The sequence below is a fragment of the Juglans regia genome, chromosome 11, assembly GCF_001411555.2.
Source record: "Juglans regia cultivar Chandler chromosome 11, Walnut 2.0, whole genome shotgun sequence".
NCBI lineage: Eukaryota > Viridiplantae > Streptophyta > Magnoliopsida > Fagales > Juglandaceae > Juglans > Juglans regia.
In genome coordinates, this window is record NC_049911.1 from 34,516,608 (window position 1) to 34,540,500 (window position 23,893).

Consider the following 23,893-nt stretch of genomic DNA (forward strand, 5'->3'; position numbering starts at 1 on the left):
AATCTCAAAATAATAATAATATTAAAAAATAATATTTTAAACTTTCATCCAAAATAAAAATTTCACATCTCACCCTAAGTCGGGGGGATTGTTGAGGATTTTCTTTCCTACATTGTACTGTACAAGTTAAATGAGTTATTTTGAATATTTTGTACGTAAGTTTTCGGATTTCTATATTTGGCCTTATTTAGATAATGAAGATGCTAGTCCTCTGGGCTCCTGTTGGGATTTTTTTTACTTTTTTATTTAATGATTAGAAAAGTATTTTTTTAATTATATTGTAAAAAAATTTTAAATATTTAAAAATGTTAAAAAATATATGTAAACATAAATAAATAAAGAAATATAGATAAAAAATACTAGCATGAGCCTACAGCCACATTTTTGTAATTCTCAATGTGGATGAACTAATATAAAGTTACAAACTAAAATTAAAATAATCAGCGATCTAAATGATTGAAATTCCATTCCAACCCGACTGTCCAACTCAATTATGACCGGGTTGTCCTCGCCACCTCCACATCCAGTTCTTCTAGGGACAGTCAGGCCGCGCGCGCAAACGGTGGGCAATCGGCCACGCCACGTACATTAAAAAAGAAAAATAAAAAAGAGCGTCTTCAATCTCAGCGTCTTATGTGGGTTTTCTCAAAACGGTTCGTTCCTTCACCTTCATCTTAGGGTAGGTTTGGGGATGAGATGAAAATTTTGTATTTTATTTTGAAGTTTAAAATATTATGTTTTAATATTATTAGTGTTTTGAGATTTGAAAAATGTGTATTAGAATTTGAAAAAGTTGAATTGTTTATTATATTTTGTATAGAGATTTGAAAAATATGTAATGATGAGATAAGATGAAATGAAAATTTTATATTTTGTTTTGTTTACCAAACCTGCCCTTAGCGTCTTCAGTCTTCCCATTTCTAACTCTAAGCAAATTCATCGTTTTTTTTTTTTTTTTTTATGTTCTCTTCCTAATTTTATTTTCTTTCCACCCCCTTCTTTGCCATAGAAATCAAATACAAGGTTCTCGTGTTCCAACCCACAAAGATGTAGTCCCGATTTTGTAAGATACATATAGAGGAGGTTATGCTTTTGTCTGATATCTAGGCCAGTAGGTTGTGTGAATTCTTCGACAAGAAAAAAAAATGCCTTGGTTTTGTTTGATTTGTTTTGTGTTGTGCTCCCTGTGTTTTTAAGCTCTCTGTGTTTGTGTGGTGGCTTATTGGAGAATGGAAAACGAAGAAGGCAAGAGCAATGACTTCTATGTAGTCTTGGGGTTGAAAAAGGAATGCACTGCGTCAGAGCTCAGGAATGAAACTTGCGCTGGTTAGCATTGGAAACCTTTTTTCTTTATCCATTTTTTGTTAATAATTCGATCAAATGCATCTTCTTTAAATCCTTAAACATGCCCTATAATACCTATCATGGAGCTTAATTTTTGAAATGAACATCTGGTTCCTTCCGAACCCTTGAAAAAAGTGATATTTTTGTCATGGTTTTGCAACTTAAAGAGGACTTTGTTTACGAACTTGGAATTGGAAATGGTAAACTTTACTGGTATTTGGGAAATTTTGAGAAACTTTTATTCTTAATTTGTTTGTTGGGCTAGAGATGGCACCAGATTGTTGCTCCCCTGAGATGAATTTTGGGAAGAATAACTTAGAGGGTACCTCTGGCTCTGACGCCAACTTTCAGAGCTTTTGTTTTGGAACGGGAGGAACACCAACAAGATGCCAGAAAGGAGAAGGAGTAAGAGAAGTTTGGGGAGATGCCGGACGAAGGAGGGAGGGAGAATGGGGAAGACGAGGGAGGGGAGACTGGGAGCCAAAACGAGCCGTTTCATTCAAACCCAAAATGAACCGTTTCATTTTCCACCTAGGCACCGTTTGCGTAGCAGTTACGTATGCCGCTTGTATCCAGCATTTTTAAATGCCCAAATATATATAGAAGAAGATATATATATTTTTATGGTAGTGGTACACGACACTTGATTACTAATTACTTGTTTCGATAAAATCTCAACTCCAAAAACTGATGAATAATTCATTTTATGTCAAACAATTATATTTTTTTAAAATATATTTACATAATGAATACCATTACTTGTTAACAATTTAAAAGGAAAAATACACTTTTAAGTGCAGGTTGGATAGTGAGATGAGATGAGATGATTTGAGATGAAAGTTGAATAAAATATTGTTATAATATTATTATTGTTTTGAGATTTGAGATAGTTGAATTATTTATTATATTTTATATGAAAATTTTGAAAAGTTGTAATGACAATGTTAATATTGTGTTTCGTACGTCTTTGAGCCGAGTTCCAGCAACTTGGGTTTTGAGTCTTTCATTTGGACAATTGAGAAAATACAGAGAGTGGTGGGTCTTGGTGGTGGTCGGGAAGTCTTCGATGCTAAAACCAATATATCTCCTTAGTAGTTCGTGCGTAAACTTAAATGAATCAGAGAGAGCTTTTTGTACTTGTGGATCAACTTTTTATACTATGTTTATGGTGGGGACATTTTATACTTGACTTTGAAGAGCCAGTGTTTTCTCCACTTTTTGTTCTGTCATAATCATTTAATGCGGTGTGGTTTATAGTAGGGATGTATATTGATGGGTTAGGTGTCGGTTTTGGCGCAAAACCGATACACCACCGACGTCTGCCATGGGTCTATGGAATAGGCTGAAACCGTGGGTTTAGGGAGAGAAAACCGATCATGTCGATCTCGACGTGCATCGGTGAGGTCTTCGATCCACCGTCGACATCTTCTGTGAAGGAGGAGTAACTGAGCTTATGAAGAAAAAGCCTCACGCCATTGCTGCCATGGAAGAAGAATAGAGTTGCAGATAGGAAGAAGACGATACGGGGAAGAAGAAGAGAGGGGGGGGTTATTAAGTCATTTTGAAACGGCGCCATTTGGCCTAAACAACGCCGTTCTGTTATATTTTTTTTTTTACTTTCAGCCTTTAAAATGTCATCGTTTCACTCATTTAAGTGAAACGACGCCGTTTTATATACATATATTAAAAATATATATATAAATAGATTGGATCGGCCAGTTCAGCAGTTATCTAAGGGTTCAAACAGGCGCCGAACCGTTGATATCGGTTTTCCCTCAATTCCTCTCGACCGCCGACCGGTTCTTTGCCTGTTCTGTGTTTTGGCGATTGGTTTGATCGGTTCACGGCCGGTTTCGACGATTCCTGTACACCCCTAGTTTATAGGGCGGCATCATTAATGCGGCGTAGAGTCTATGAAATGGCACCATTAATATGGCGTGGCTCCCTAACTCACTTTTTCCTACGGACACTCCATGTTAAGCCCCTCCATGCTTGCTGTCAGAAGATCAAGGGTTTCCCATACTTCCCACCCACCTACTTGCGTAGGTTCCTGAGGATAGGGTGTCATCGGGGTGGTGTCAGGGCGGCGAGTCTCATCTGCCCCTGCCATTCGCTTTTCCTACGGGTGAGTTGGTTTGTGGGTGAGTTTTGCTCATGGGCCAAGTACTCTGTAGAGGCCCACTGACTCCTTTTAGTGGAGGGTCGTTGGACTTATATGGACTTGGTCGGGCTCTTTGACTTGCTCCCTTTGTGGTCCCTCGTGGGCTTGCTATACGGGTCAATAGGAAGGGAAAAATCTATTTACAAATAAGATGAGATGAGATGAAATACTTTTATTATCAAATCGAGGTTACTTCTTTTGAAGATTTTACTCTTCCTAGCTGAAACATAAACCCGAAACATTGTAAGTTCGATCTATCAAAAATTAACAAATCAATTTTAAAAGCTTAAAAGTCATTTATTATCTAAAATTAACCATTCTTCCATTGAAAAATAGATACCTTTTATGTTATTTTAGTTTATTCAAGTTTTAAAATGACACGTGACATGATTTTTAAATTATTAAAAAAAAACCTATAACGGTAATCTAATTTTAGTTCTTAAAATACATCGTAATTTCTCTTAAAAATTATAGTATATACTATTCCTTTGTCTTAAAAAGTAAAACTAAAAACTATATATTCATTTTCATTTTGGTGAAACTGATATTAAATTATGAAAATGAAACTTATTTGTATATATCTAAGATGTACGAACTCCATGTAGGTGATGATCTTTTGAACAAAATTAGATCTAAATATTAGTAGAAAGTTTACTTCTTCGTAATGCTTACTTTTTTCAAAAACTATAAACAGAATTTGTACTTCTTAAATTTATATTTAACACTACTCTTTATCCTCTTAACTCGTTGACTCGACATTATCATTTAGTTATAATTTGTTTTAAACACAAAAAATTTCTATTAATAGATTCCGAATATATAAAGCCGGGATACACCATCCGGGAAAATTCTATTTATAGATATCGAACATGTAAAGTCGGGTTACGTTACCTTAACAATAACGTATTAATAATAAGAAAAAGAGTTATTATATTTAAAAGTCAACATGAAAATGCAGTGTGATTTTTTTTTGCATGTTGCAAAGTTTAAATTTATAAGTTTTTTAATAAATCAAAGTCTATATATATATATATATTTTTTTTGCTAGCAAATCAAAGTCTATATTACTAATATAAAATGTGTATCCGACACACCGATTTTTGAAGGGGACAAAAAAAAAAAAAAAAAAAAAAATTGTAATAAATTGCGTTACAAGAAAAAGAGCTCGAAAATAAATCTCAGTCCTTTCATCCCATTCCTAACCTAAAAGACACGATTGAAAGGTCTGGGCACGGGAGAGAATCGGACTGTTGTACGGAAAATTCAGTACGTGCGCCTACCGTCGATAGGGCTTCGGGTTCAGTGGAAGAAGAGATATAAAATTATCTTAGCCTCTTTCGCTCTCCGAAACTGTAAGTTGCCTTTGCGTTCATCTATTCTTAATACTGATCTTCGTCCCGCTATTCTAGGGTTCGCTGAAGCTGTTTGTTTTGACGGATTTTTTTACCCGTGAAGATCTTCCGCGTTGTTCCGTTTATTGGGATTTATGATTCGTTTCAGGGTTTTTATTTATTGTTTGGAAGATTTTTTGCCTGGATTTTGTGGATATTTATATCGTATTTCCATTAGTTTTTTTGGAAGCATCGTCCATTTAAGGATACACCGCTTAATACTTCTTACAGAAAAACATATATCCACCCCATAAATTATATCGCAGAGCCCGAACATTTATAGTGCAAACCATGCTTTCTCCCCCGCCCCGCCATTCACACTGAAGCACCATTCAGAACTATATGCATCTTACATTCCATTTAGAGTATGTACATTTAATATTTCAGGCTAATAATTTCAGTTGCTTCTCCAGATGGATTTTCAGATTGAAATGTATTAAAAAAAATGAGAGTTTCTTGCTATTTCTCAGGTTTTTATTTTTCATCTGCTTGGAAAGAGACGTGATATGAAAACATGGTGGAAGTAGATACGAAGGACCTTGGATTTAAGTGGGGTAAACAGAGAGGAGTTGGAGGGAAAGATAAAAAGGTCCGGTTTTTTCAGTCTTTCTCCTATGGCAGCGTAGAGTATGCTCTTTATGATTGCGTTTATCTGTATGGAGAAGGAGAAACTGAACCTTATATTGGTAAGCTTATAAAAATATGGGAGAATCCTGACAAGACAAAGAAAGTAAAGGTTTTGTGGTTTTTCCGCCCATGCGAAATTCAATATTATGTTGGGGTTGAAGACACAGCCAAAGATGAGTTGTTTTTGGCTTCAGGAGAAGGTGCAGGCCTTGCAAATGTTAATCCTTTGGTAATGTTTTATCATTTATTACTTTTCAAAAGGAAGTATTTAGCATTTTATCACTCTTCCGGCCGCCCTCTATATATATCCACTTGCTATTGTCTCGGTGCCTTCTTTAACGTAGCTGGGTTTTTGTATATTTGTTTTAGGTACTGTTGAAATTTTACTGTAGATAGATGAAAAGCTTTTTTAAAAAAGAAAAGAAAAGAAAGAATTCGTATGTCTCTGAAAAAAGTGAATTTGTGGATTTTCCCATCTGTCGTGTCATGTCACATTATCTGAACTACTGATTATTATTTCAAGGACTTCAGCATCTTCGTTATTGTAAACTATGTGAATTTTGAACATGATGTATTTAGATTGGTTGGGTATTTGATATGATAATTTATAGAAGCTAATTAATGACATGATATGAGATCATATGTTTCAGCTCAGGAAGTGAATCAGCCATTACTAATTTCTTATGCAATAATCAGGAAGCAATTGTTGGAAAATGCAATGTTGTTTGCACCTCAAAGGACAGTAGAAATCCGCAACCTTCAGAAGAACAACTTGGAACAGCTGACTTTATATTTTACCGTGCCTTTGATGTTGGGGACTGCAGAATCCTGGATAAGATAGAGGAGAAAGTTGCTGGGGTTGAAGGTAATATCACCTTTTATTTGTTTCTTTGCTTGCTAGCTTGAGTTCGTTGGGAATCCTAATTAAGGTTTCAAAAGAGTGTTTTTTATTTTTATTTTTATCCTAATGGATGATCACGGTCTTCATATATGTTCTTTGGTTTGTAAATGTTGCAGTGAAATTTATATTTAATAGAGCGGATGTTTAGAGCCCTATGCTGCTCTGAAGCCTGATCCAGACAAGAAATAGGAGTAAGTGGTAATGCTGTGTGTAGCGAGGAATAATGAAACGAAGCTGTGAATTTAGATTCATAATTTTGAGTACTTATGCAGAATTAAAGCTCTGATGGCAAACACAATATATGTTGTAAAAATAAGTTTTAGCAGGCATTCTGGCACTGCGTCCTTTTAATTTAGTGGGTATTGTCATGATGAAAATACTGCTGCTTGATAGCGTACTGCATGCCTTGATAATATATATTGGTGTGCCTTAGATAACAATAATATTTAAGCGTGTGCCTTAATAATCATTGAAACAAGCACACATCACGTATATATATTTGGAAACAGAAAAAGAAAAAGGATCTGACGATATTATCTGACAATCACCAATTCAGTAAAAATTAATTTTGCATGCAAAAAGCGGGTATGCCCTGATCAGTGTAATATTATTCAGGTGAAAAGAACCTCGTCCACATGATATGTATGCATACCAAACCTCCACAAAAGGTATATTTCTTTATTGGTAATTAAGAAGGCTTACCTATTTTTTCATATATATAATGAAAACTTGTCATTTTAATTCTAATCGAGTCAAACTCGTGAATGTTAATATTATTATGTGTTTTTTTTAAATGATGATCAATATGGTAGTTTAAGTTTATGAAAAGTTGAGATTTCTAACTCGTAAAGCATACAAATTTTACTGGGAAAACTTCAAATTTATTAAGTTTGTGTTTGAGATCTCGTATCAGTACTCTATTATTATTTAATATTTTATTATTATTTTTTCACTATCATTCATAAATCATCTGAAATCACCTCACTACTTAAGCTATGTTTAGATTCAGAGAGTGTTTCATCTCATCTAAAATTATCTTATCATTACAATTTTTATAATTTTCACACAAATTAAATATAATAAACAATTTAACTTTTTCAAATCCCAATTCAACTTTTTCAAATCTCAAAATAATAATAATATTAAAAAATAATATTATAATAATATTTTATTCAACTTTCATATAAAATCATCCCATCTCATCTCATTGTCCAAATCAGCCCTATACACATATGTACATCAATTCGTAATTTAACGGTAGCAATATATGTGTATTACAATAATAAATATGTTATGATTACGAAGGTTAAATGACGTTTAATCAAAATCCAATAGTTTTAAAATTTTTTAGATCAAGTGTTGGATCTTTAACAAATATTATTAGAGTAAGGACCACGTCACTAGTTTAAGTCACGAATGAGTGATATATAGGATGAATTAAAATTCTTTAGTATATTATATGTGTGTGAGCATGATGTTAAGTCATTTATGAATATTGATAAATAAGTGAAGTAGCTAAAAGAAAAAATGCTACCACTGGATCAATGTTAATAGAGTGGGCCGATGTGGATATCGGATTTCAAAGTGTGATGTGATGTTATGATTGAATCTGATGATTAAATGTTTAAATAAATTAATATCTAACAATCTTAGAGTTTTTGGATCAATAATTGAGTTTTTAACAAAATATCTCAATTAATATATCTTTATTAAATTTTGAACATAAAAAAATACATTTTGTATGTTGAGAAATTATTATTTTTTCTATAATTCGTCACTAGAAGTATCTCGTCTTAACATCCCTTAAGTCGCCCTAACAACGTATTTAGAAAATTTGTTAGTACTCGCGGCACGATTGGAATTTGATCTAACGTAGAAAACGGCGTCGTTAGTTCTCTAAAGCCATGAAGTAGCAGTTGGGGTGGCCAATATTTAAGACACTTGTTAGAGCATTGGCAATGGCCTAGCCATTGCCAAAGCCAAGTGCAAATTTTACCTTTTTTTATCACAAAATTTCTACATTGAACTAGCTATAGCCATATATTTTAGTTTTGAGCTACAGTAAATTTTCCCACCTAGCTATATTTGGCTATACACTATTGAAGGACCAAATGAGTTTTTTATTATTTTTTCTCAATTTCCCTCCCTTTCCCTCCCTTTTTGGTAATTTTTCTTGCCAAATTACTTTTCTTTTATGATAAAGTTTCTAATTGAGGGTACATTTATTTTCTATCATTATTAGCTTAATACACAATATAAAAATATAAATAGCAAAAAAAAAAGTTAGCAAAAATTAATTTGTTGGTTTCAAGAATTGTTGTATAATTTTTTTTATCAAATATTATTAAAATATATGAAGTATATTTACAAAATATGAAAAAAAAAATTTGTCAAATATTATTAAAATATATAATATAATAATATTATTTTGACTTTAAAATGGCTAGTCCAATATGGACTTAGATAGTCAAAAGTTAATACAATAGTCAAAATGTAAGATTTTAGCCAAATTTTAGACTTGGCAATGGCTAGTCCATTGCCAATGCTCTAAAGCAGTTAGGACTTGGGAGTCTAGGAGATCGAACTTGAATTCAGAGACGCGGTATTGAGAAAGAGCCCTGGTAAAATACTCTCCCTGCTGTATAGAGAAAAAGAAACTCCGGAACTCGCGCTTGCCGTCGCTAGGGTTTTCTTCAGGTTCAATGGAAGTTGAAGAAGAAATATAGAGTCATAGACAGCACAACTTTACTAGCACTCCTGTTCACTCTCCGAAACTGTAAGTTTTCCCGCCTATTTCTCTCTCCAATGCCTCCTCGTGTTCTTATGTTTTCATTGGTGTTCTTCCGCTATTCTAGGTTTTCAAACCGCTTTTGTTTGACGGAATTTTTTTCCAGTGAAAATCTTCCGGATTGTTCCTTTTATCAGGGCTTTACGGTTTGTTTTAATTTCTTTAAATAATTATTGTACTATTATTTATTTATTTATTTTCTATTTTCAATTAGTTTTGCGGGAAAAATGTCTTCGTTTTCATCTGGAATTCCAAATAATTTTTTATAGGAAAATCTGTTCCCTGCAAGTATCATTTATTGTTAAAGACCCAACTATTGATTCAAAAGTCATTGGACCGTCAGATACTATTTTGGTTCATCTTTAACTTGCATGATCATAATATTTGCTTTCGAATCTGACGTTTACAGCGGCCCACTCTATTGACATTGACTTGGTGATAATCCTTTACCTTTTGGCAACTTGACTCATTTATTAATATTCAATTAGTTAACGCTATGTCCATATATAGTATTAAGACATTTTTATCTACCCTATAGGTCGCTCCTTCCTTGACTTAAACTTGTGATGTGGTTCTACTTTGATACCAATTGTTAAAAACCCAACCAATGATTCAAAAGCTCTAAGACCGTTGGATGCTAATTTGGTTAAACTTTTAACACTTAGGATCATAACATTTTAGGATACTGAACTATGGTTTTCACTATACATCTTCTAGGTCTTCATTTTGATCCACCAGAATTTACTGGAACTTTTTTTTTTTTGCTATTGCATGGCAGTTTAAGGGCATGGTGAAATATTTTCATCAATTTAAATAAGGGGCGGGAGTTGCTTGTTTTACTTTTGGTGTCATAGTTATCATGTATCCATAGTTTCTCCCACAACATATAAGTAATAGTGTACAATGTAGACCAATAAAGAAGCAGTGTATTCGCAGATGTACTCCTTTGCAAGAGCCCTATTTGTTTTGTTGGAATCCAGTTCATTGCAAACTCTTTGGTGGGAAAGAAAGAAAACTATTTTTTTTTGTAAAGTGAGTACATTAAACTTGCCTTGGGAAAATTTGGCATCTTTGCGGGAGTTTAGATATATTAAAAACCATTGGTGTTTCTATTCAGATGATTTGTAACGAGTTAAGCTTGCAAAATTTGGACTAAATGCACTTATAAAAAAAAATGGACTAAACGCGTCTGTCTTGGCATTTGGAGTAGGTTTTAATGTTTTTGGTTTAATAATTTCGGTTGTTGCTACATATGGATTTTTATATTGGATTAGAAGTTATTTTTATTACAATTATGTATTCTTGTTTCTCAGGTATTTTTATTACTCTGCTTGGAAAGAGGCCTGATATGAAAGTATGGTGGAAATAGACAGAATCGAGGACCTTGAATTCAAGTGGGGTAAAAAGAAAGGAGTTGGAAAGAAAGGAGAAGGTGAAAAACAGAAAGAAGTCCAGTTTTATCAATGTTTTACTTATGACGGCATGGAGTATGATCTGTATGATACAGTTTATCTGCACAATGATGATGGACCTGGACCTTATATTGGTAAGCTTATAGAAATATGGGAGAATCCTGACAAGACAAAGGAAGTGATGGTTTTATGGTTTTTCCGCCCTTACGAAATTGATCTTGAGGTTGAAGGCACAGCAAAAAATGAGTTGTTTTTGGCTTCTGGAGAAGGTGTAGGCCTTGCAAATGTTAATCCTTTGGTAATTGAATTCTGGATATAATATTTCTGCACTTATGATTCTTTTTCGTGTTTGTCCAGTTAATCGTCTTGGTGCTTCAATGATCTAGTTGGTTTTTCTACTTGTAATGTTAGATGGAGAATAAAATTCCAGGCAGTATAGAATGTAATGTACATTTATTTTAGAAACTTTTGTTTTTTACTTGAAATTCATCTTTATTTGGGGAAGTATTGCGGGAAAGGCTAATTTAAAGACCAATTTGATTTCTGGGGAGATTGTTTGTTTAACAAGAAATTAGTCATTTTTGTTTTGTTTTAAGTATGCATGGATTTTTGAATTGTAGGTTAACATAATGTTACTTTTTATTAGGATAACTTCTTAATAGCTTTAGATTTTGTGTGCCTATGCAAAATTTAATTTATGTTCCAACTTCTTGTCACTTATGAACTACCAACTACCCTAAAAGAACTTCAACATTTTCATCATTAGAAACTATTGAGTTATGAACATGTTTTTTTTTTTTTTACATTTAGTACGATACTTTATAGAAGCTACTTATGTGAAATAAGTATATTTAGTGCCTTTAGAGGTGACTAGTAAGTTTCATTTAAACTGAATCAGCAATTGCTAATATCTTATACAATAAATCAGGAAGCAATTGCTGGAAAATGCGATATTATTTGTACTTCAAAAGACAGTAGAAATCCACAACCTTCAGATGAAGAACTTAAAACTGCTGACTTTATATTTTACCGTGCCTTTGATGTTAAGCATGGTAGAGTTCTGGATAAGATAGAGGAAGAAGTTGCTGGGATTGAAGGTATTACTTTTTCTTTGTTTGTCGTTTATTAAAAGGAAAAAAAGCTTATTATTTGTTTCTTTGCTTGCTTGCTTTTTTCCTACATTGGGAGTCCCCAAGGTTTCAAATTAGTGTTTTTTTTTTTCGTGCTAATGGTTGATTGCTTCTTATTTGTCCATGGATTTAAAAATATTGCAGTGAAATTTATATTTAACAGAGTGGATGCCCAAGAGCCCAATGTTGTACTGGAACTTGATTCAGACAAGAAAGAAGTTTGCGGAAATGCTGTAGCAAGTAATAAAACAGAGGTTCCTTTCAAGAAAAACCCATCTAAAGAGCACACAACTCTAATAAGTAATGTAATTTCTATTAATAGTCTACGGAAAGAAAATGCTGATACAAAAACTTCATTGGTTAAACAGAAATCTTCACTTAGAGAGCAGCCTGCTTACAAGATAGGTGTGGAGGCAGAAATTTCTAAAACTAATGATAGACAGGAGAATAATTCCTTAGACAAGTCTGCATTAAGGTCTGTAGATTTTCCTATCAAGGGTGAAGGTCGAGTTGTTAAGAATCTTGTTAGAAATGAGGAGAAATTAAAATCTTCTCATGATTGTAATGAATTGGAGGATGGGCCATCTGAGAATGTAATTTGTGTCAGATTTGAGGAGAAAGTAAAATCTGTTCATGACTGTGGTGAATTGGATGATCGACCGTCTAAGAAGGCAAAGTTGGATTGTTCTGTTAAAGTATTTGGTGATAAGAAAGTGAAGAGTGTGCAGAAGTCACGTGATAATTTGAATCGTCATGATGCAAGGAGTGTAGGAACTATAATTGATTTTGAGGATAAATCTAGGCTTAAACTTGCTAAGGATTCTCAACGGGTTGAAAACGACCCTTTGAAGAAGTTGAAGCTTGATGAGAAGACAAAGCTTCTTGATGGTAAGAATTTTGTCAAAAGTAAGAAAGTAAAATCTTCTCAGGATCGTAGTGAGCTGGAGGATAGGCCATCTAAGAAGGCAAAGTTTGATGGTCATGTTAAAGTATTGGGGAATCAGAATGCGAAGAGAGTGCAGAAGTTAGCCGTTGACTCAGATCCGATAGATGCAAAGGCGTTGCCAGTTGTAACTGCTTATGAAGATAAATATAGACTTAAACTTGCTAAGGATTCTCAAGTGGGTGAAAAAGGCTCTTCCAAGAAGTTGAAGCCTGATGAGACCACAAAATTTTCTAATGGGAAGTTGCCTCGAGCATCTCCCAGACAGTTTGCAGACGAGGACAAAAAAATTGATGACCAGATAATGGAAATTACTCGAAGACCAGATGACGTAAGTTGTATACCTTTCTAAAGTATATTATTTTTGTTTCGTATGATCCTACGTTAAATGGATTCTAATTTTTTACTAAATATCTAACCCCTAGGGGTTGTTTCAAGTGGTAAAGGTCTTGGGCTTGGGGGTATGCTCCCCCAGGTCTAAGGTTCAAATCTCCATGGGTGCAAACAATCTTTAGAGGCCATCAGACTTGAGGATTTTTCCCTTGAATTACCCGATGTGCACTTGCGGGAAACTCTTTGCCGAGGGCTTGTGTACCCTCGAGATTAGTCGGGACGTTGTTCCTGAACACTTGGTGCCAATCAAATTTTTGTTTTTTACTAAATATCTCAATTGATGGGTTTTTTTAATAAGTTGATTGATGGGGAATTTAGGAATAAGATTATTCTAATTTGGATCCAACAATATTTTGTTTGCCATATTAACTTTTAAAAGGATATAATAACCCAAATTGCACGTAGGTGGGAGAATTTTGTTCCTGTGTAATGATTCCATGGCGCTCTAATTGTAATGTTGATTAATCATTTTGGAGCATAGGCCCAAATGTGACTTGGACTTTCTTTAGTTTGTTACAAATCGTATTGCAGCCAAGTCTAACTAGAAGCGGTGATTCTATATACAGTCCTGGAGTGTGCAGTTCCTGCGTACTCATTTTGAAAACAAGTGAGGGCCACCATTAAAAAAAATAATTTTTCCTTGTGGGTCCTAGATTTACCCACTTTTTTCAAAGAGAGTATGCGGAGACTGCACACTCTAAGATTGCAAATATCATTTCTCGATTCTAATATCCTGAATTGAGTATAAGGTGGTAAATGAGATTCCTTATTGCTTGGGAAGGGAAAATTCTTGTCTTTATAATGATTTTAAGGGACTTTAATTGTAACATTGAATGGTCCTTTTGGAGTAAAAGTTTAGAGGCTTGGATTTTCTTTGGGTTGTTGCGAAGGACGTATTTTATTGCATGCATTATTTTTTTGTGTGTGTGAAAGCTCTATTCTGGATGAGGTTTAGTTCTTACAATTTCCTATGTTTCACATGTTGACAGGATAAAAGCAAATGGTTCAGGGCAATTGTAAGTTATTTGTCTCCACTTTTTCCTATTTAAAATGTTTTCTGCATTTTCCAAAGTTTGGCGTGTACAAGAATGGCTAGTCCATGCAAATTATTTTCGGGGTTCAGGGAAAAAGCACCCCTTTGAGCATAAAATATTACATTATTTAAATCCACAAACCGTTTTCTGGATATCATCTATTCACACTCCCTTGGGTGAACTCCTACACCATTGAGACCACAACCACAACCACCTCCCCTTCCCTTGTCAGTTCCACCGCCAATCGACGCCAACCCCAACCAAGCCGGCCCTAGCACAACCCCTATCCCACACAACCCAGCACAAATGCATGCACCCCCGTACTTGCAACCTAGAGAAATCCCCTCCCTCCCTTCGTCCCACTCCCGATGCAATTCAAAGAACCCTTCTTTGACTCACACACCCACACATTCTCTCCAATTATTTCTGGTGTTCCAGTTGCCTCCTTGCCTCCAGAATCGACAATGAAAAAGAAATTGATACTTTTGACTCTTGTGGTTTTGCTAACTATTTTCCAAAATTTTATAACATAGCTTAGCCTTTTTACTTCTTCTTTGCATGTTTTTTTAGTTCTTTTTTTTTTTGATCGGTAAACAAATTTTTATTGGTCAAAAGAGAGACAAAATGCCCAAGTATACGAGACATATACAAGAGCAATGTCTAGGCGTGCTAGTTTAGAGATATAAGGAAATCATGAAAAGACTTGCCATGAAAATCAATTATAATCGACCAATGGAGTAAAGTATTGAAAAAAAAAATCTAAGCTCTTCCATTGATCTCTCTTGATCTTCAAAGCATTTTGCGTTCCGATCCCTCCGCATGCACCACCATAGACATATAGGTAACATCTTCCATATGGATGCAATTTGAGAGTTGCCCTTAATACCTCTCCAAGAAGCTAAAAAATCACATACTCTTTCCAGCATCACCCACGCTAATCCCGATCGTGCAAATACTTCAATCCACAAGGTCATGGCAATCTCATAATGTAGTAATAGATGGTCAGTGGACTCTCCACTCTTCTTACACATATAACATCGGTCCATAACTTTAATGCCACATTTCCTCAGGATATCTATTGTAAGAATCTTCCCCAAAGAGGCTGTCCATACAAAAAAAGTTGCCTTTAAAGGTGCCTTTGTCTTCCAAATGCTCTTCCATGGGAACGAGTCTGAGTTGTGCATGGTCAAGGAATCGTAGAAAGAGCGGGCCATAAAAACTCCCTTTTTAGAAGGGCGCCAATAAATCTTGTCTTCACCTTCCCCCGACACACGAGTGGAGTACACAAGGTCAAAGAATGCTGAAAAATCATCCATCTCCCAATCTTGTGCATCTCTAAGGAAAGTAAAGTTCTATTGGGGAAGGCCATTGGAAATGATAACTAAATCTGCTATTGATGCTTCTTTCCTTCTTGCTAAGCCATAGACTTGTGAAAAAACTTCCTTGAGTGCCCGATCACCGCACCATAAGTCATGCCAAAATTTTACCTTCCCTTTGTTGCCGACTTTGAAGCAAGTATGTGTTGCATAAGTGTCCCACCCTCTTCTAATATGTTTCCAAAGCCCAACTGCATGAGGCCCACTCACCTCATTGGAACACCACCCCCATGATTCCCCCATGCTTCAAAGCAATGATGGTTCGCCACAAGGCCTCTTGTTCTTGGTGATATCTCCATAACCATTTGCCAAGCAAAGTTTTGTTGAAAGATTTCAAATTCCGAATACCCAAGTCTTCTTCTTTGATGGGGGAGCAAATTGTGGTCCATTTCACCAAGTGAAATTTAAACTCGTCCTTTTTTTTTTATAAGTAAAAATTTAAACTCATTCTTTATCCCTCCCCAAAGGAAATCACGTTGAAGTTTCTCCATGCGATGAGCCACCTTGGCGGGGAGTGGAAATAATGAGAGGAAATACGTTGGTAGTTAGAAAGAGTGCTTTTGATGAGAGTTACCTGGCCCTCTTTGGATAAGTACATCCGCTTCCAACCAGCTAATTTCCTCTCCATTTTTTTTAGCACCTCATCCCACATGGATTTCGATTTGAACGCTGCGCCCAACGAAAGACCGAGATATTTCATGGGCAACTGAGATATCTTACAGTCCAAGATGGATGCCAAACTCTCCACATTGGGTACATACCCCACTGACACTACCTCTGATTTAGCCAAATTCACCTTCAACCCTGACATGGCTTCAAAGCATAATAAGAGAGCCCCCAATGCTCGAATTTGCTCATGCCTTGCCTCACAAAAGATTAGAGTATCATCAGCAAACAATAAATGAGAAATGTTAAGTGAACTTGAAATTGCCTCTCCCACTGAGAATCCTGATAGGAACCTACCTGCCACGGCCCCTGAAATCATCTTGCTAAAATCTTCCATCACAAAAACAAAGAGAAGCGGAGAATTAATAAATTTGTGGTGGTTTTTAGTTCTTGCTTGACGTTTGTGGTGGTTTTTAGTTATTTTGGTTTCGGGTTACAATTGATAAATTTTTTGGTACCATAAAAATGTCCCGGCCAAACACAGGAAACTCAGTAATTTTCCTAGAAAAAATTTTCAGCATCAGAAACTATTTTACGTCGAAGAAAACAGGGCAGCCTTAGTTTTGCTTGTGAATCTCTGTAAAATTCATATGGGTTATTGGATATCGGTTTAGTTATAAGTCTGTATATCTCCCTTGGTCGAGGAGCATAGAACGGTATTTAGTATCATTAGAATCTGAAGTAGGGCATGCTGACATTAGAAGCGAGACAGTTCAGACTAATCCGTGAATTGTATATTATATCACCAGCCTTGGGAATACAGAATGAAAAGTGCTAATGAGTTAGGAACACTGGTTCTCCTTCAAAATTTGGATCCAGCTTATACATCAGCAGATGTGGAGGTACTCTTCATTCTGGAGCTTTGATTTTTTAATATGTTATTGCTGGTTGCAATTATGATCTCCATGGATGGTATTGTAGTCCTGCAGAAGATTTCACCTAACCTTGCGAGGAATACTTTTTCTTTGGGGTCATATTTTCTTGGCAAAACAAATTATAGTGGTTTTCTTCAAAAATTTCCATCTTAATGAATGAGTAAACCTTTACCAGGATATTGTTTGGCACGGTTTCAAGGAAAATTGCAGAGCAAAGATGATTCAGCAGACTTCAATATCAAGTCCTCATTGTGGTATGAAATTAGCACCTATTACTTCAATAATATTGTCAATAACTTATCAAAAAAAAATATTGTCAATATCAGCCCACGTCCTCAATTTCAAGGCCTCACTGGCTTTTTTTTTTTTTTCCCTCTTTCCTCTTTCTTTCTCCTCCTCCTGCTTGCTTTTGCTTCTCCTCCTCCGCCTCCTCGTCCTCTCTGGAACAATGACAGGATGATGATTTGAAAAGCCATCAGTAATTTTTTTTTTTTGATAAGTAGGAAGAAATTTTATTAGAAATTAATGTATAGGTGACGCCCATGTATACATGAAGTATCCAAAAGAAAACACCTAAAATGCATTCTAGGAAACAGAAAGCAACATCAGTAAATCATGAACGGAAGTTCCGTTAGTCACTAAAGCAGAAAACCAAAACAGCAAAGAGTGTACAAAGAAATTCCAGAATTGCTCCAAAGTATGCTCCTTGTCATTAAAACACTGCACATTCCTTTCCATCCAAATGCACCATATAAGACACAAAGGAACCATCTTCCAAACCGCATCCACTTGAGAGCAACCATGAAGCCCGTTCCAACACGCAAGAAGATCAACCACTCTCAAAGACATCACCCAAGCCAAGCTGATTCTAGAAAAAATGCCATCCCACAAAGCCCTTGCCACCTCACAATGCAAGAGTGATCCATGGTTTCCCCATTCTTTTTACACATAAAATACCAATCCATAAATATAATACCCCACTTCCTTAAGTTATCCAACGTCAAAATTTTTCCAAGAGAGCCAGTCCAAATGAAAAAAGCAACTTTGGAAGGCACATGAGACCTCCAAATACACTTCCAAGGAAAATGATGACTATTCTGAAAAGTCAACAGCTTATAGTATGAATGAACAACGAACTTTCTACACCCCTTAAGGCCCGGTTTGGATACAGAAGTTCCCGCAGCTCATCTCATCATTACAACTTTATCAAATTTTCACACAAAATATAATAAACAATTCAACTTTTTTAAATCCCAAAACAATAATAATATTAAAAAATAATATTCTAACAATATTTTGTTCAACTTTCAATTTTTATATCAACTCAACGCATCTCATCTCATCTTATCTCAACTTACTATCCAAACCTTCCCTAAGACTTCCACAACATCCTATCCTCGTCATTACCACCAAGCCTCAGAGAGCATAAAAAACTGAAGTAAGCTGAAACTTCGCCAATCTCCCAATCATGTACAGCTCTAGTTAAACAAATATCCTACTGAATCGAGCCATTAGAACGAAAAAGCAAATCAGAAACTGCAGCAAACCGATCTGAAGCCAATTGAAAGATAGCCAGAAACACACCATTGATGGCCGATCACCACACCAAATGTCAAACCAGAATCAGATCCTAGATCCCTCTCTAACAGCATAACTATCATGACTAGCAAAACTCTCCCAGCCGTTTCTACTGAACTTCCGAAGTCCCACACCATAAACCCCCCGAACTTCATTGGAACACCAACCCCCCCAAGCATTTCCATACTCCCGATCAATGACCTCCCTCCAAAGCGACTCCTTCCGATCGATATCTCCAAAGCCACTACCCCAAGAAAGCCTTATTAAAGATCCTCAAGTTATGATCCCCCAACCCTCTAACTGAAATAGTAGAAAGTCAACAGTAAATGATATGCTTTGTTTGTAAACATGAAGCACAAAGGAAATGATATTGTCATTACTGTGCATGACTCGATCACGATGGTTTAGGTTGTTGGTGTTGTAGGTCAAGCTTTTGTTATATTCAAGACAAGGGAGGCAGCAGAGATGGTTGTTAAAAAGTTGGACGAGGGCTGCCTTTGGATATCAAATGGGAGGTATGCGTGCAACTCCTATGAGCCGTCAGTGCATGATATCAACTAAGTGGTGTCAACAACAGGAATCCTACTTTGCCATTTTCCTTTTTCAAATGATGTTTTTGTCAAGCATGATGTACGAAATCCCTTATGCTACTAATATCACTTTTAGTTTTTTAATTCTTCCTTAATGAGAACCTAAAGAACAAATCCAAGGCCCTGGGACTAGCTTTTCCTGCCAATACTTGGGAAAACTTACTATCTCCTCTTCAACCGGCATTCGTGGTGCCAACTTTCTTGTGTTGGTTACTCTGGTCTTGTTCTCGGTAACCTCTCATCATGTTGTTATGAATGCACTTCTTGACCAGCTAGCATTTTTTTGTGGTGTGGCTGCTTATTGTGTCGCCCTCGTCTGCAGGCTGCTTTGCTACCTGTGTGTGTGATCAGTCTGGATATGATATTAACTAAGCCATCTTGTATATGGTACCCGTTTGAGACGTTGAAAATCTGAGTCGAGGGATAGGCCATTTAAAACATGTTGCACAATTTGAACCTTTTCTTCCTTGAGGGGTATGCGCTTGTACTGAATCAGAACATATAGCTTACAGCGAGTTTCTTCTTCAGCTAATTTAAGGCATAAAAAGAAAAGAAAAAGATAATAAAGTTTTTCACTTTTAATGTGGAACCCATCTTAGTTAGGTCATCCTTTAAAGTTCAGGTTTTCTAGAATCTTTATTGATCATTCCTTCCCGTGGTGCCCATATGTCCAGCTGTTTTGTTCTGTTTTGTTTTTTTTTTTTTATAAATCTCTGTAGCCTGGTTTCCATGAACTTTATTTCTCGGATTCACCATACACTACAACTGTTGTTGTTGGTGGTTCTAATGAAATTTTCAGTTTGTTTGGAATTTGAAGATCACTTTTCCATTATTGAAAGACATTTGAGCTCCTAGCCTGCTGTACTATTTGTAAAATAGATTAATCTTTCCTTGTTTAATAGAATGTTTGGCCTGTATGCTCTCTTTCACTTCACCTGTTTCCAATAATCTTAAAGTGGTTGTTCAAGTTTAGATGACATGAAAACTGATGTGGAGCTTTCTTTCACTTCACCTGTTTCCAAAAATCTTAAAGTGGTTGTTCAAGTTTAGATGACATGAAAACTGATGTGGAAGTGCTGTATCAGTTTCTTTTTTATGAGTTTGCTGGGACTCCCCAATCACCCTTGGTTGGCCAATTACCCCCTCACCCCCCCTTTTTCACCCCCACCTTTTGGGGTGAGGTCTGGCCACCCACTAGGGTGGATCGCTGACCTCTGTGGAGATCCACAGCCATGGGTCTCTTTTCACTGAGTAATGGCTGCTCTGGTCTCCCTGGCTGGAGGTCTCCTACCACAGCTACCAAGGGTCTCTTTTCACCAGGTCTTCTTCCAGGGAGACCCAATGCTTCAACGAGCTGGGGTACCCAGTCATCCATTCCAAGGGATGATCGACAACTCAACCCTAAATAAAAAAAGACTACTGAGGTGTGCGCACCAGTTTGTATGCCCATGTGGTGTAATGTTTTGTAGCCCAAGCATTTTCCATGCTCTATATTAATCAAATGTCTTGTATTTGGTAGTTAATATTGTGCAAATAATCCTCGAATCTTGCCCTAGCAAGTGTTGTTACTGTCACCATCTACTCTGGATCACATTTTGTTGTATCTGAACCTAGCTTGTTATGCATAGAGACTGCTTACTCATTGAATTCTGCCCCCGGCCCCTCTAAATAATTTGCAGGCCTCTTGTTGGAAGTATCGGAACTCCTTGCTTCTCTGAGAAGAAACCAACTTTTTTTGGCCATTTTGCTATTGATAAACTAAGATATCAGATGCCAAGGGAAATGGTACAAGTTTTTACTCTCTATCTCTCTCCCCCCCTCTCTGTCTCCCTCTCCCTCTCCCTCTCTCCCAGGCACTCACAAACACACATTAACGGACATACAAAACTTTGACTCGGCGGTTATATTTATTTTTTGATCCCCCTAATTTATGTGTTTGGGGTTGGTTTTATTTCTCAGAGAGAAGCTGTATCTACTTCACATTGTTCTCAGCCTAACACAATTGAATATGATATGGCCATGGAATGGTGCTTACTTCAAGAACGATCAGACTTCTGTTGGAAACAGTTGTATAAGGTTTCAAGCTGATTGAATATTCTCCTTTTAAGTAATGCATGGGAATTTTTCTTTTTAATAGGATATACGTATTTTTACTGATTTTGTTTAACTGGGAATGATGCCTTTAGCAACAAGGGGAGGAGTTGAAAATGCTCAAGTCCAGCCTCAAGTCCAATTGAGAACCAGTGGATTTGGGCTCTTCCTTTTCTTGGTAAGTACTTTCAACACAAAAAAATGTATTTCTTCGAAGCATCCCATCATTGTTCCATCTTGAATTTGTTCTCTCTTTTTTGTACATTACCTTGTTTCTGTTCATGCATTCTGAATCTCTCATCAGGAGGCACCCTGAAACAATGGAATTTACTTTCTAGCTTTCATGTATACCAGAAGCTATCAAATTGATCCCCACTGTCTATTTTGTGTCTATTGGTAATTATATCCATTCCGTTTACTTTCCAATTATGATCTGTTTAAGTTTCGCATTCGTTATTAGTTAGTTATCTTCTTGGATAAGCTGGCAGCATGCATGCCATTGGTATCTAGTCTTTTAATATTGGCAAGTGCATCTATTTGTGCCTGCATACGAAGTCCAGAAAATTTTAGTGGCAATTGCATGTAAGGTTCGTCTGCTTATAGGAGACATACATCCGTTTCTAGGTTCTTTTGCTTATTGTTGCAAAGCTATGTAACTATGTTCATTATCAGCTTCTCGGAGATATGGTTTTCAGTTTCATAAAACTGGCAAAAGAACAGAGACCATATTTTAGCTTTTTTGTGTCTTAACACGGTAGTATTTCTCAAAATCTCAAATGCCTTTTATTTTTAATTATTTGACAGGAAGAAGACAAGAGTATTTTAGCAGAGGTCTTGTTTGTGAGTAGTCACGCAAGTTTTGAGAATAGGTAAATATATTTTGAGGATGGTTCTGGCATTTGGAGATCAATTGTCTGTCTCGAGGGCAACTTACTGGTCAAGTTGGTTCCCCACATTCTATACCATGTACATCGTTGATGTATGTTGTAAAACTATCGTGTCTTGCCAATCCTATAAATATGTTCAGCTACCCCTATCCCTTGTTGATTGGTCTACCGCATTATTTCTAGTTGCATTTTAATATGCTGCCCGCATCCTTCCCGCCACCAGTTGTGTAGTTACATTTTCCTTTTTCCAGATCAGAAACTATAGGTTGATTTTTGTTGCCCAAGTTCAGATGTGTGAATTGCTATTTTTACGCTGAAACTTGGAATAGGTTTTCATCCTTAATTCGTGGACCTGCCTGTTCTTTTTAGTTCCCAAAAACGAGAAGGACCCGAGGACGCCCTTCCGGTTTTTTCATCCCAGGCTGTGAAACACATTAAATTTAAATTTTACTTAACAATACGCAAATAAAGGAAGAAAATTGTGTTTTGGGGGTGGGGGTGGTTGAAACAAACTTCTTATTTAAAACTAACAAATTAATATTTAAATATATAGAATAAAATATTAATTAAATAGATTTATTTATTTTATATCTTATAATTAAACAATAACAGTCTTTATATTTATTGTTATGATATATTGTTTACATCGAATTCTATACGAGATGCCATATTTTTTATTATTTCATTCCCTTTCATGGATTGCATTTGTTATGTGGATTTTATGTCGGAGGAATATACGGGGACACGGTTTTTTGTCTTTTGTTTTTATTTTTCTCAAAACATAAGATAAGTATTTGCCATTTCATTGTGGTCAGCCTGCAGAAGGAAGATAAAATGCAGTATTCTCGATAAAGTTGTTTAGCGTTAACTACCGTGTTCCAAATTCAAATGGTTGATAATGGCTTTTTAAACATGCACAATCATTTGAGTTTTCCTTACCTTTTTTTCCTACCCAAGTAACATGCTTACTAGTACTATGCATCATTGAAATTTTGTCAGAAAGTTGAATCTGAACTACTGTTACTTGGCCTACTTAAACAGTCACTGTTAGTTTACCTTAGTACGATAAAATAATTGAACAAGTAAATGCAAAATCAACTTACAAAAGAAGATTGTCTTTGCTACCATTGTATATTTTAGCATTTGCTTTAATTTTATAACAGAATGTCACCAATCAAATGTGATGGATGATGTTCGATATAAGGCGTAATGCTCATAGATTATTTATATATATATAAAAAAAATAAGGTCATCTAGCAAGACAATGGTATTATTTTGTGATTAAATTTATTGTTCACCTAGGCCTCTCTCATTACAGTGATATATTATTATTTTGTTTAATTTCCTTTAGGTTATAATATAGTAGTGTATATCATAAGAATATGGTCCACATCCTACCCCTTTCCCTACTGTTTACTCGTGGTGGACATTGCAATTTTTATGCATGAGCCCCACATGTTCGGATCCGATCAGAAAAATCATTGAGCTTGTAAGGGGATAAAAACTTTCTTCATGCCATTCATTTCTCACTAAAAGGACACAACATATAAATCTTCACTCTCTAATTATTTTCATACTTCTGTTTCAAATATTTTTATAAATTATTATATTTGTATATTATGTCTGTTTCTGTAAAATATAACAAAATTTGGAATAAAAAGTTACGGGGAGTCGCCTCCGAAGAACATTGCACTCGGCGATGATCG

The 23,893-nt window shown here is 35.7% G+C and overlaps 1 protein-coding gene across 1 annotated transcript; it reads left to right on the top strand.

Annotated features, from left to right (window-relative positions):
* Nucleotides 1–4,666: 4,666 nt before the first annotated feature.
* On the top strand, nt 4,667–22,510 carry LOC109009531 (protein ANTI-SILENCING 1). Its single transcript, XM_035682608.1, has 14 exons — nt 4,667–4,857; nt 5,367–5,752; nt 6,220–6,388; nt 10,558–10,922; nt 11,553–11,721; nt 11,899–13,028; nt 14,080–14,106; nt 16,916–17,008; nt 17,217–17,295; nt 19,044–19,134; nt 20,889–20,994; nt 21,169–21,285; nt 21,396–21,478; nt 22,105–22,510. The coding sequence occupies exons 2-13, from the start codon at nt 5,411–5,413 to the stop codon at nt 21,444–21,446; spliced, it is 2,739 nt and encodes a 912-aa protein (XP_035538501.1). The 5' UTR covers nt 4,667–4,857; nt 5,367–5,410; the 3' UTR covers nt 21,447–21,478; nt 22,105–22,510.
* The last annotated feature ends 1,383 nt before the right edge of the window (nt 22,511–23,893 follow it).